The sequence below is a fragment of the Sphaeramia orbicularis genome, chromosome 15, assembly GCF_902148855.1.
Source record: "Sphaeramia orbicularis chromosome 15, fSphaOr1.1, whole genome shotgun sequence".
NCBI lineage: Eukaryota > Metazoa > Chordata > Actinopteri > Kurtiformes > Apogonidae > Sphaeramia > Sphaeramia orbicularis.
Window position 1 is genome coordinate 36,610,236 of NC_043971.1, and position 12,319 is coordinate 36,622,554.

At 36.6% G+C, this 12,319-nt stretch overlaps 1 protein-coding gene across 1 annotated transcript; it reads right to left on the minus strand.

The window, feature by feature from the left end:
* Window positions 1-2,229: 2,229 nt before the first annotated feature.
* Window positions 2,230-10,831, minus strand: slc25a16 (solute carrier family 25 member 16). Its single transcript, XM_030156110.1, has 10 exons — window positions 10,547-10,831; window positions 10,143-10,262; window positions 9,733-9,825; window positions 9,504-9,637; window positions 9,267-9,330; window positions 8,674-8,795; window positions 7,261-7,327; window positions 7,002-7,164; window positions 6,739-6,807; window positions 2,230-5,276 (listed from the first exon to the last, which is right to left on the minus strand). Exons 2-10 carry the CDS (start codon window positions 10,234-10,236, stop codon window positions 5,120-5,122), a joined length of 963 nt encoding a protein of 320 aa, XP_030011970.1. The 5' UTR covers window positions 10,237-10,262; window positions 10,547-10,831; the 3' UTR covers window positions 2,230-5,119.
* Window positions 10,832-12,319: the final 1,488 nt, after the last annotated feature.

The following is a 12,319-nucleotide window of genomic DNA, read 5'->3' on the forward strand; positions in this document are numbered from 1 at the left end:
AATCAAGCGAAGAAGGGAGGTGCAGGGTACCAGTAAGCTCTCACTGCTCACCGAGGTATGAATCTCCACCCTCACACTGGAAATGAGGTCACACTTTGTTCCTACTGGTGCTATTCTTTCTAGCTTTGCTACTACATGTGATTCGCAGATTGCAGAGTTGACATAGGAATATAATCCCAAGAGGTGATATCAAATTTTTTTTTTTGTTAGCAAACAATAGCAGGCTGTTTAATAGAAGTATAATAGAATAAATATGAAAGACAGTGAAAGTGTGTGTGTGTGTGTGTGTGGGGGGGGGGGGGGGGGGGGATGTCTGAGTGGACGTGTTAACTGATCATCTGGAAATGAATGAATACAGTATAAATATATCCCATCATATTTACCAGTCAAATCAGTCCCCAAACAACAACAGACAGTGTGGTCCAGTTTCAGTGAAATAAATGCAAATACAGCAGAGTCCCTGTGGTGTTTTACATGCCACAGCTGAGGTTGTAACGTGTTGGAACATAAAGAGAAGCTGACGGAGGCTCATTCCTATTTGACAAGCCCTGACATACCTGATGACGGACATCAAGATTAAAATGTTGTAGTAGCATTTCATACAAATGTAAGCTGTTCCTTTTGATTCTAAAATGTTTTTCTTTGAAGCATTTTTTTTTCTGAAACCACTTACACTTGTAGGTAATGCATTTAGCAAGTGTACAAAGTGCAATATAAATGTTCACTTAGCACTTTTATAGTGCACGTCTGGCAAAGCTGTAAACATTAGTCAGATTAATCTTATGATCAGAGCCACAAGTATAGTAACATTTATCTCTTTTCTGTTTGTTTTCTCCTCCAGTGCACACTCACTCATACCTGTGTGTTTGCTGCACTAGATATAATAATAAAAAAAAAAAAACTATTACCTATACTCTGCACACAGAAAAAGCAAAAGCCTCAAGTGTATTTCATGCCTACTATGAGTGTGTAATTTAGTTGTTGCTTCGTGTGCAATGTAGTGATGCAAAGACACCGATTTGTTGAGGTATTTGAAAAGTTTTGTAAGAGGTATGTGGTTTGGTGTAAGGGTTTGTGGGTAGTTCTTTAGAATTTGTAAATGTTTCCAAGAGCGTGGTGAGATTATTCATGCTGACCAGAGATCCAGTAAGTATTCAAGAATGTCTTACATGTGCAAAATGCTTCTCCACGTCACACACTGACCTGGAAAAACACAAAGTGTGGCCTTTGCCTCAAGTATCAAACAAGTCTTTTTATATAAAAGTGTGTGTTTGGCAGTGTTTTGAAAGTTTATATTTGTGGAAATAGCAAATGGGCTTTCAGGATAAATTCAATACGTTTTAGGTTTTTGAATATGACACTCTTGTAACAATATTGTCTAATTGTTAGTCACAACCAAATAATTCTTATTTTCATGGACATTTCAGTGATATAAAACAGGAAAGGCACTCTTGTTAAAGTTTTTATTTTTGATTTAGTTTTAAGGCTTGGTTTTTTATTTTAGTTGTGTTGTGCATGAAAAACTCACTAATTTTACTCGTTTTTGTTTAAACGTGAAAGCCATGATTTCTGTCACAAATTATTTATTCCAGTGTTTTTCAACCTTGGGGTCAAAACCCTACGTAGGGTCACCTGAAATAAAAAAAAATGAGGTTGCCTGAAATTTCTGGTAATTAAAAAAAAACAAAAACAAAAACAAACTTACAAATAAAAAATATATGGTGAGTTGAGTGAGACAATCACAGTACAAAAAAGACACGACAAACTGTGAAGCTGAAACTGAAGCACTGTGGTACTGCTTATCTTTCAAATGTTCATTGTGGCCAGTTTAAGATGCTCTTTCATAATTCATAGTTTGAGTTCTTGTTTGTTCAGTATTAATTGTCAGCCTTGTAAATCCACGCTGAACTGACTGTAGATATCCTAAACAAGGAAAATAAAATTCTCAGTTTGTGCAGTAATCAACACCTGGCTTTTCTGCCTCCATCCATAATAATGTACATTATATAGACTAAATGTCGTATAAAATTAACTTTTATTTGCAACATAGTATAGCAAACTATTACATGATAAAAAACAAATTAATTTTACCGTTTTGAATGTCTGGGGTCACCAGAAACTCGTAATGTTAAAATGGGGTCATGAGCCAAAAACGGTTGGGAACCACTGATCTACTCCATTATCAACCACACATTAAACCGACAACAAATGAAAAATCAGACTCTGTGCCAGCATAGACAAGAATTAATCATTTAATGTATCCAGACGATGCTTACACAAAGCATGACAAGCAAAACTGAGCATGTATAAAGAGAAAAAAAAACCTAACAAACATTTGAAAAAAAAAAAAAAAGGCATTTACATTGTTCGGTCACTCTCAAATATTTACTTTGTAATTAGTTACATCTATAGAATCACAGGATACAACATTGCATATAAACAACTAAATCCCCATGACTTAAAACGAATAAGTTGCAGCAGAAACAGAGCTGGTCTATTCATGTACCATCAGGAAATGTTGCAGAGAACTATGGCAGCTGCCACTTCCAACCACTGTGACCACACTGTAGAGGCAGGCAGGGTGGACGTTCCCATCCAGCTCTGATACCTTTATCATAACACAGCTACAATCAGCTTTACATAAACAACTCTTTTGTACTTGTACTTTGTAAGACAATTCACAAGGGTGCTATTAGGAGAGATCATGTGAACTGAGTTGGATAAAACCTGTTATTTTGTTTGACATGGTGCTTGATGCAAAATCGTACCCTAGTGACATCATATTCAGGATGCAGCATTTTCATGGAACACATAAACCTGTCTTTCACGTCCCTTTATTATTATATTAATGCTCAGAAACCTGGACTAGTATTTTAGTACTCTAGTGAAGTTTTATCCTCTGGTCAACTTTCGGAAAAGTTTCTGAAAGTTTGTTTTTCTGCACTGTGTGATGAGTGGTAACTATCCAGGTAAGACGCTGCATAAAGCATTTTTATTGTCTCCATTTCCTCTGTTCCTTTTAATCATTCAGTAGTCTGTGTAAAATGTTATATTTCAACATAATAAGGCATCTGCCCTCTGTAGTTTCCTTTCCCTCCTACACCGAGATCTAAAAGCTTAGGCATGAACTAAAATGTGAGGTTAAATAAAACATTTAAGCACTGTGCTCATAAGACACCATATGTAGATGAAGGCATGAAGCTGACGACAGGAGAAACAGATATGGCTAACATTGGCAGTGACCTGAAGCCCTGTGGTGCACTTGAGGCTCAGAGGAATCCCAGCGCAATCTCCCCTCTCCATTCGTCCAATAAATAATAACATCCAATAAATGCAAACATCTATAATGGCTCCAGTGAGTGATCGAAGATTTGGGCTAAAGAGGGTTAAAAATACTGCATGTATTGTGCTCAATGCCTGCTACCTGCTTTGTTTAAACAAATGAGAAAAATCCTATGATGTGAGTTTACTTTAAAATTTGATGAATTTTGTGTCCAGCTCATGGTAAACAATGTTATTTGTATTCAATGCTGCCACCTAGTGGCATACAATAGTTAAATCAATAAATACAAGAAGAAGAAGCTACAGTCAAAGTGCAAAGCTGCCCTGAATCACCACCATCAGGTATGTCCCTTCAGATGCGAGAAACCTACGTACATCCCAAGTTTCTCAGGACAGTAGATGACTGTGTAATCACACAAAAACCCTAAAATTGTCCTCAGTCTCAGCTCAGCATGGATTAACATAATTTAGTATTAACAATGCTATAAACTTTACATCTGAGCGCACAACAATTTTTTTTTTTTATGCAAAATGAAAATGCATACAGTAACTGATTCATTCAAGGTTTGGCAATAAAATGGGAGGCCATTATGATTAAGTCACGTCCCACATCTGTACATTTAGAAAACCTACTGTATGAAAGCAGAAAGGAAAATGTGTGTACTGATTGGGGAGCAAATATGCACAAACAGCCTTTTCAAAAGATAATGGATTATAATCCAACAATTTAAAGGCAAAGTATGTAATATTTTCCTTAAAAAACACTATATATACTATATAACACTATACACACACAATAATGTTTCTTAGTCATGACTTCTGACCCTCTGTCATTGTGTGGTGGTGGATTTATCTACAGGGCCCCCTTTGGTCTGTTCTGTCTGACGGACAAAACTCTGGGTATAGGAAACACATACAACGCTTCGAGTCTGTGGACTCTAACAGACTTGTCAGTGATAACCAGAACAAATGACAAAGCATTTTGGAAAAGTATTTGTGCCTTTGTGTTTTAAGGATATAAGTATGATCAGGAAATAATGTTTTATTTATCTATTTCATATCTTTTTGTTTTGCTACCCTGCTAACCCTCAACATTCTGCTCTAACTCCTTCATGTGCCGAGTCAAGAGGAGCTGCCAAGTCTATTCACAAACACAGCTAGAAATGTTACATACTTTGCCTTTAGAAACACACCAAACCCTGACAAGGAAAAACATTGGCGATCAGAGTATTTTTAACATTTCAGATACATGTTAACACCAACACCACCAACCTACAAACCAGTCTGTCAAATCTGTATGCTAAAAATGAAGAAAAAAATATGGTGCATGTAGAACTATGTGCTTCATGGATTATCAAGTTCCCTGCTTTTAAGTAAAAATGAAAATTGTTGATTTTTAGATCATTTCTACCTGATGTGTATAAAGAATAATTAAATGAAGATACAGTGAAAAAACAAAGTGTGTGAGAATCTGAGTTTGCTCTGTGACGAAAGTGTTGTGGCAACATTGCCACCAAAAGCTGCACAAAGCCATCAAGCCACATCAGACCAAAAGTGTGGCTACCTGCTGATCCACATCAGAGAAAGAGTAGAACACCTCCAGACAAAGTCACAAAAGCTGGAAATAAGAGGGAATGAGAGGGACATCGGACAGAGTGCAGAGCGTCTGACTATCCTCTCTCAATCTCGACTCTAACTGAAGTCTGACTCGGGAAAAAAAGCAGCTTCTACATTAAAAGGTTTAAGACGTAGTGAGTGAGCCTCAGGTCATTCAGTAAGGAAGCATTCAGGAGTACAGGCCCAGGTGGAGACTTGGTGGACGGTACAAAATCTATGGCTAGTTGAGGTAGAGGACCTGCTTCATAAACTCATAGGTGGTAAAAGCCATGGCCTGGGAGGGGACACAGCGGATGTAGTTCAGAGAAAGGCCTCGGTACAATCCTTTCTTGATACCATACTTTGTGTACACGTACTGCAGGGTCTTGGTCAGATTTCTGTTCGAGAAGGAAAAGAAAAAATCATACTGCATTAAAATGATAAACACGGAAAGCATGTACTTTTAAAAACAAACAGTGAAAAGACCAAATTACTTAAACAAAATGAAAGATTTTAGTTTTGGTAATAATTTTACAGAAACATGAGAACTCCCTGTTGCTTGACTTTAATAACCTGTATAAAAAGACAACTTTTACTAGCATTTACCTGTGTACCATAGAATTAATGCATGTACTTATGAGATATTAAAAAAAAGAAAAAGAAAAAAGTGAACAGGAGCTAAGAACAATCAGTAGCATGTGGACTGGTAAAGGTATGTGGCATGCTGCCAGCTTTTAACTGCTCAAATGCAAGTAAGTCCTCCAATCTAAAGGGTTATTTATTCTAAATACTTTCCTTATTTCAGGAATTTATCTGTATAGTTTCAGTGCATAGTTCATCAAACTCAATTTTCATTTAACTCATGTCTCCCTGAGGACACACTTTCACGGCATGAGCTTCTCTTATTTAAATGAAATAAATGATGTTGGAAATAAAGCCTGTTTAAGTATTAAAACAATCTTCATTCTTATAATGACCTGGAAATAATTCCCACCAGTTTTAAAATCACTTCATTAGTTTACAGTCCACTTTAGAATACATTTTAAAATCCTAATCATCAGTTTTAAATACACAGGATGGTTTAACTCCAGAAAATATGGCTGACCTCTCATTCTCATACAAGCCTCAGTGCAAACTGAGAATCTCTGGAAGGTCATTCCTCACTCAAACCTTATGACTAAAGGTGACAGGGCCTTTCTGTTTTAGCCTCTCTGCTTCGAATGACAAGTCAGATGAAATCATGGACGGTAATACGTTGTCTTCTTCTACACTGAACAAAATGTCACTATTTTACACTTGCTTTTTTTATTTTATTGGTTTTACTGTTTGTTTTATTATCTTGTTTAATGCTGATTTTACCATTTAAGTGCTCTTGCTTGTATTTATCTATATTGTGTTTAATGTAGCTTGTCTTTTTCAAACTACATGTGAAGGTTTCTTTCTTTTGATTCAGTGTCTGTAACTCACACTAAATGTTTCACCAGTCTCCCATTGTTCTGTATACAAGCAACATATTACCATGACAAACTGAGAAACAAAAGGATATCTCTTATTAACCTTCATTAAGAAATTAAGATAAAATTCAGCTTTATTTAAGTAGCATACAATGTAATAAATAGTATTTTTTTTCCCTTTATGTCACTTATGATCTACATGTACATAGTGTTGTGTGAGCTTCTTTCTGCTCACAAGAGATAACCAACAACTAGCCCGTAAACAATATAAGATTACATGAAAACACAGATAAATGCATCTTTTAGAAAAATAATTGAAGAGAGTCCATCAATTAAAGAAATCTCTACATTACCATGTACACACAGACAGGTAGTGTACTCCAAACATTACATTTGTGATACTTACACACATTTCTCAGAGTCTGGAAGCACTCCTCCTAACTGCATTCTTCTTCTCGCCACATCCAAAGGGTATCTGTCAAAAAGACAAACTGTCTCTGGACATATGCGTTGTTGTACAACAATGTGATACACCAACCATTAATAACTCAAATCAGTCAATAAGAAGCCCCGGCCAAATCGCACAAATTAAGGGCTCAAATCATTTGGTTCATTATTCATGTGAGCTCAGGCCAGAAACCTTTTTGGCTGCCTGCCTGCAACACTTACGATATTGTCTGAGCAATGACACCGGCGAACCCTCCACAGAGCAGGTTGACATAAGTTTTCAGGACGAGGACATCAGGGTTGTCTGAAGAGGGACGGCCCAGCATCTCTGGGAAATGTTTTAAGCCCAAACTCTTCAGGGTGCCGAATGTGAAGAAGGAGAGACCTGGAGAGAAGAAGCACAAAGAGAAGACATTTAACCCTCATGTGAAGCTGTGCACAGCTAACAACCACTGTTAAGAATTCATACATTAATGCTCACCTGCATAAGGAGCCATTCCAATAAGAGTTGGAGTCAGTCCCCTATAGAAGCCTAACATGCCCCCTTCCTTTAAATAAACAGAACAACAATATTCATTTAATGAAAATAAAAATGTATCCGATATTACTTTTTTCCATAAAAAGCGGACGACACTAAAAATACCTAAAATGCCACTTCCTCCTTGTCCCACATCGAAAAAGTCAGTTACTAAATATGTAAATGCTGTTTATTTCAAACATTTATCTGCTGAATACAAGATGTTTTCTTAAATATTTTCATCACATTTCCACATCATACTTTGGTGACCAGTGGGACACTCCTTAAACTGAGTTTTCATGTGAACACACTTAAAATCCCAAATGTATGTGAAAACAGACTGACAGTATTAAACTGTGTACAATCCTATCACACACTGCAATTCAAACAGACCTAACAATGAGTAAGAAACTTTTGTGAGTAGGAGTTCTAGAGACTCTATGATGTTAGTTTTTTGGGTTTTTTTTCAATTAAGGTTTAGTTAAATTTAACGAGTACAATTTTGCAATTAACTTACAAACTGTCAGCTTTTTTGTTAAAGATGTCTAAAATGCTTAGTTCTAAAGGTGTACTATGGAGCTTTGCCAATGCTTGTTTGTGTTTACATGTTTTGTCTGTTTGTCTGCTGACATGAGCTTATCTTAGAGTATGGTAGACTTGGCTGCCTACAAGACACACTGATTTTACATTGACGTTTCCCAAAAATCTCCTTGGTTTCTTCAGTGCATCTCTTCTGCAGCTCTACTGCTGCAACAGTGTGCAAAAGTAGATACTGTTAAATTAGATATGCAGACAGCTAAAGTCAACAGGCATCTGGTTCCTGACACAACACGGACTCCAACTCAGATGTTGCACATGCAGCGCTTACATAGGGAACCTCTCATTTTGAGACAATTACTGGGGGATGGAGGCATCAAGTAACAACTAGATTGGTGTAATCACAGACTAAGAATATTTAATACTAAAAGTTCTTGACCGCAATTATTCTGAAAATTCATAATTCATTTGATCTAGTCATTGTGGTGTAGCCACCACGCAAGAACACAATGAATGAGATATGACATCACATATATAAGGACCTCTGAAGATAGTAACTGTTTCATACCAAGCCAAATAACTCTCTGTTATGAAGGTAACACAGGCAGCTTGACTTGCTCACAGTCACTGTTACCATGTTGATACTCATCAGACAGTCTGGACCAAAGAGGTGTATAAACCACACAACAGACAGACCAACAAGCTGACTAAATGTCCCTCATTGCTGCTAATGTCCCAACAGTAAATGAAAAACATGTACTGCTTTCAAGAGGAGCATAGCAGAGTCTTCCTAAAAAAAAAACTGTTGCTTGTCTAACAAGGTGAATTACTGAGGCTCACCTTAAGGTAGATGGTCTGGAAGGCATTGGCAATCCCAGTGTAGCGATGTTCTCCTTTTACCTGGAAGGCGAGCCTGGCTCGGACCATATCCAAAGGATAGGTGCATATTACCGCAGTCATCCCTGGAAGCACAAAGATGTAAAAGAAAACTACTGTAAAACACACTTTTATGACTTGTGTTTGCAATTTAAATGGGTTTAAACATTCACACAAAATGATCTGTGGATAATTTTTACATAATTCCATTTGATATTTTGCTACATATTATGTAGCAAAATATCAAACGGAATTTTTCTGTGCATGTTCCTATTTAGATGTGAATAGTCATTCTTTCTTCTTCCTGAACTGATGCTGATTTGCATCCTGGAGAAGTAGTGACTGTCACATTACGAAAAAGGGGCACACAAAAGGAAGCAAATGTCATAGTGAAAGGTAGTGTGCATGATCCAGGAAATGAAAAAAACATTTTCCTCCCATTTGCATGCAAATGTAAAAAAAACAACTTTTTTTTAATATCAGTATGTCAACAGTACATGATGTCCAATTTACACTGTTTGTAACGGCGAGCCTTATCAAGGAAAGAGATAAATTACCTGCCATTGATCCTGCCATGAGACGGTGGATGTGTCCAGAAATCCCAAGATTTTTTCTCAGCAGCTGTAAATGGAAGGGTAACTACAGTGAACATAATGCAAGATGAAATAAAGTTTCACCTGACAGGTTGAAACACTTTCTGTCAGAGAGGTGTTTTAGCAAAAAACACTTAAATAAACATACGCCAAAGCAGTTTTAAGTTAACCATAAAACCCCAAAGTGTACCCCCAGTGTACCTCACTGTAAGCGTCGAAGGCCATGAACTGAATAGCTCCATATGGAAATATCCTGACCATCATGGCTCCATTACCCTTGTACAGGCCCAAGAAGCCTTCTTTCTTTGGTATTGCTGTCAGAGTGGAAAACACTCCTGTAAGAAAAAATTCAAAGTATCAAATGACATAGAACCAAAGTGTGGAAACAAACATTACTTTTTTTTTGTATTATTAGCCGATGATGTTTAACCTAGATGTTTGTAGTGGGGGTTCTGGGCTTGAAGCAGAATCTTCACTCTGTCCAAAGGAGCAATAGAACTTTTGGCACAACATGCTGCTACACCTGAACGGAAAAACAGAACAAAACACAACACGCTCTTTAAAGAGAAAATGCACCAGATACAAATAAGGTATTTCCTAATATTGATGGTTTTCTTCCAAAATAACTCTTGAGAAGAAACCATAATTTCCATAAAAATAACACATCTGGAGTATGACATAAGCCAACATCAATTTCTGGGTCTTAACAGAAGGCTGGAGGCAGTAAAGCAAACAAGGAGATGTTTCTCCAGGTCCAAAGTGAAGTCTATCCTGTCTGCACATTTCTGACTGGACAGATAGTACAGATTTGATTATACACCGTGTCTGTGTAGACCTTACCTCCAGCTGTGAGGGTGCGAAGTACATAGTAGTCCTTCTGGGCAGGGGTATTCCCTAAGACAGAGGGTGTGGAGACTGCAGCCACAGATGCCATCCTGCCAGCTCAGGACTCAACCATGGCTGCACAAGTTGGGCAAAAAACTGTCAGTCCACAATCACTCCTCATGTTTGTTTACTGGGTCTATGACTACAGAGTACAAATGTCATGAATATCTTTTAGGGATAAAGTTCACCCAAATCCTATCAATCTCAGTCACAGTAGCAAATATTATAATGACAGTTGTTTCAAGGTTGGTTCGCCATTTGTCAATGCTGTTAATAGCCCCATCTGGCATGTATTCGTAGTACATTAGACCTATCAGTCAAACATAAGGTCTGTTAGTCTGTCAACATGGGATACTCACGAAATAAGCTGTTAGAGGTGTAAAAGGTCGGTCGGTTGAGTCGTGTTTTCCTTCACAGACCTGAACGTCTCACTCGTTTCACCACTTCCTCAGATAATCCCAGCCGTAAAAAATGACCTGCTGCCATAGACACACAGTAGAAACACACCGAGCAGCCCGTCGACCTTTACCTCTAGAAACCTGACTAGAATCGTGGTCATAAATTGGTTAACCTGGGGCACTTTCAACAAATATACAACCACATTCGTGCCCTTCGTCCGTAGACAAGACAGCTCGAAAACAGTCGCACGTCAGTGACGCACAATGACGTCGACGAAGGGGCGATGTTAAAAAAAAAAAAAGATGTTATTAATTTGTATTTACAAAGTTATTCCAACTTTTTGTTATATATATATATATATATATATATATATATATATATATATATATATATATATGCGTCACTATAAACTGCCGACAACGTTTTTTTCACAGCATTTCAATTATAAAGATTTTTAAAATTTCTAATATATTTATTTTATCTCCTGCTCAACTGACTGTTGATGCATGTTTACTTTTTATGAATTGTGCTTCATTTGGGTTTAACAAAAGCATATGAAATTTGAATTAAAAAAAAAAAAAAAAAAAAAAACCAAACAAACAGCATAATAAATATACATGAGTATTCTTTATTTTTATTAAAGGTATAGTGTTTCTGTTTATCAAAATTCGGAGGAGTAAATCAGTTGAAATACTGAGTTTCAGGTGAGGGTGAAAAAAGGAACTAATTGCCATCACTTATTTGTGTTTCTCTCAAGTCAGGTTATTTGATAAAGGTGTAAAAGTGTAAATATTTTTCAACCACCAACAAAGTGATCTATGTGGAAATGCTGTCAGATCTAAATCTAATTAACCCTTGGAGACTGTTATGCACATTTTACATGATTTTCATTCTTTTTTTAGGGGGGGATAATTTTGACAAGATTTTGTATTTTTACTTTATGCTGTTATGTTGTTATTTCCTGCTTAGCTCCTATAAAAACTCTAAAATACACTGTCTACAAGCAGATGCAAAAGGTACATTCAACAAATGTGCCAAAATGTGAAATTCATAAAAAAGAAACACCTTTTATTTTATTTTATTTTATTTTATTTTTTTTTGCAATTAGCACAGAACTAGGATTACTTAGGAAAAATAAATAGCTTAATCTTTTCTTGTGTTTTAACTATATGTTGTATGTTTACATAATATAACTAAAAAAGGATTCCCCCCCCCCTTTTTTTTTTATCCTACTGACAGTTTTCTGGAAAAACTACTCAGTAGGATGTCAGACCATTTTCTGAAAAACTGTATGACTAGGCTGCAATCAAATAGGGCCAATAGCTCTGTATCTCGCATATTCTATCAAGAATCAATAACAACTTAAATTTGCAAGGTTGTCAGGTTCTGCTGCTATGTTAGAGTCCTGTGGTCTTAATGAGATCAGTTTCCCAATAGAAGTAGCTGGTACTTTCACTGGAGGATAACTCAAATAATTAAATGGAAGTCCATATATGACTTACTGACAGCCCTCAGTAGTAACTCTGTGCATATCTCTAACCACTTTCATATTATAAGCCATCAAAATATGGCCCATTATGAGTAAAGACAAATTTTTAATATCTCAAAAATTCATCAAAAAATCAAAATTTCTCAACACTGTGAAAAAACTTTGTAGACATTGTACCAAGGAAGCATACAAAATTTGAAATGAATCTGACCACTAGTTTTGACAGGGAAGATGTTTGAAGAAA

Coding starts and splice junctions, on each gene's coding strand:
- slc25a16 (XM_030156110.1), bottom strand. CDS start 10,236: ATGGCATCTGTGGCTGCAGTCTCCACACCCTCTGTCTTAGGGAATACC. Junction 8,796..9,266: donor CATGGCAGGATCAATGGCAG/GTAATTTATCTC, acceptor TTGTGCTTCCAG/GGATGACTGCGGTAATATGC. Junction 7,328..8,673: donor TCCAGACCATCTACCTTAAG/GTGAGCCTCAGT, acceptor GTTTATTTAAAG/GAAGGGGGCATGTTAGGCTT.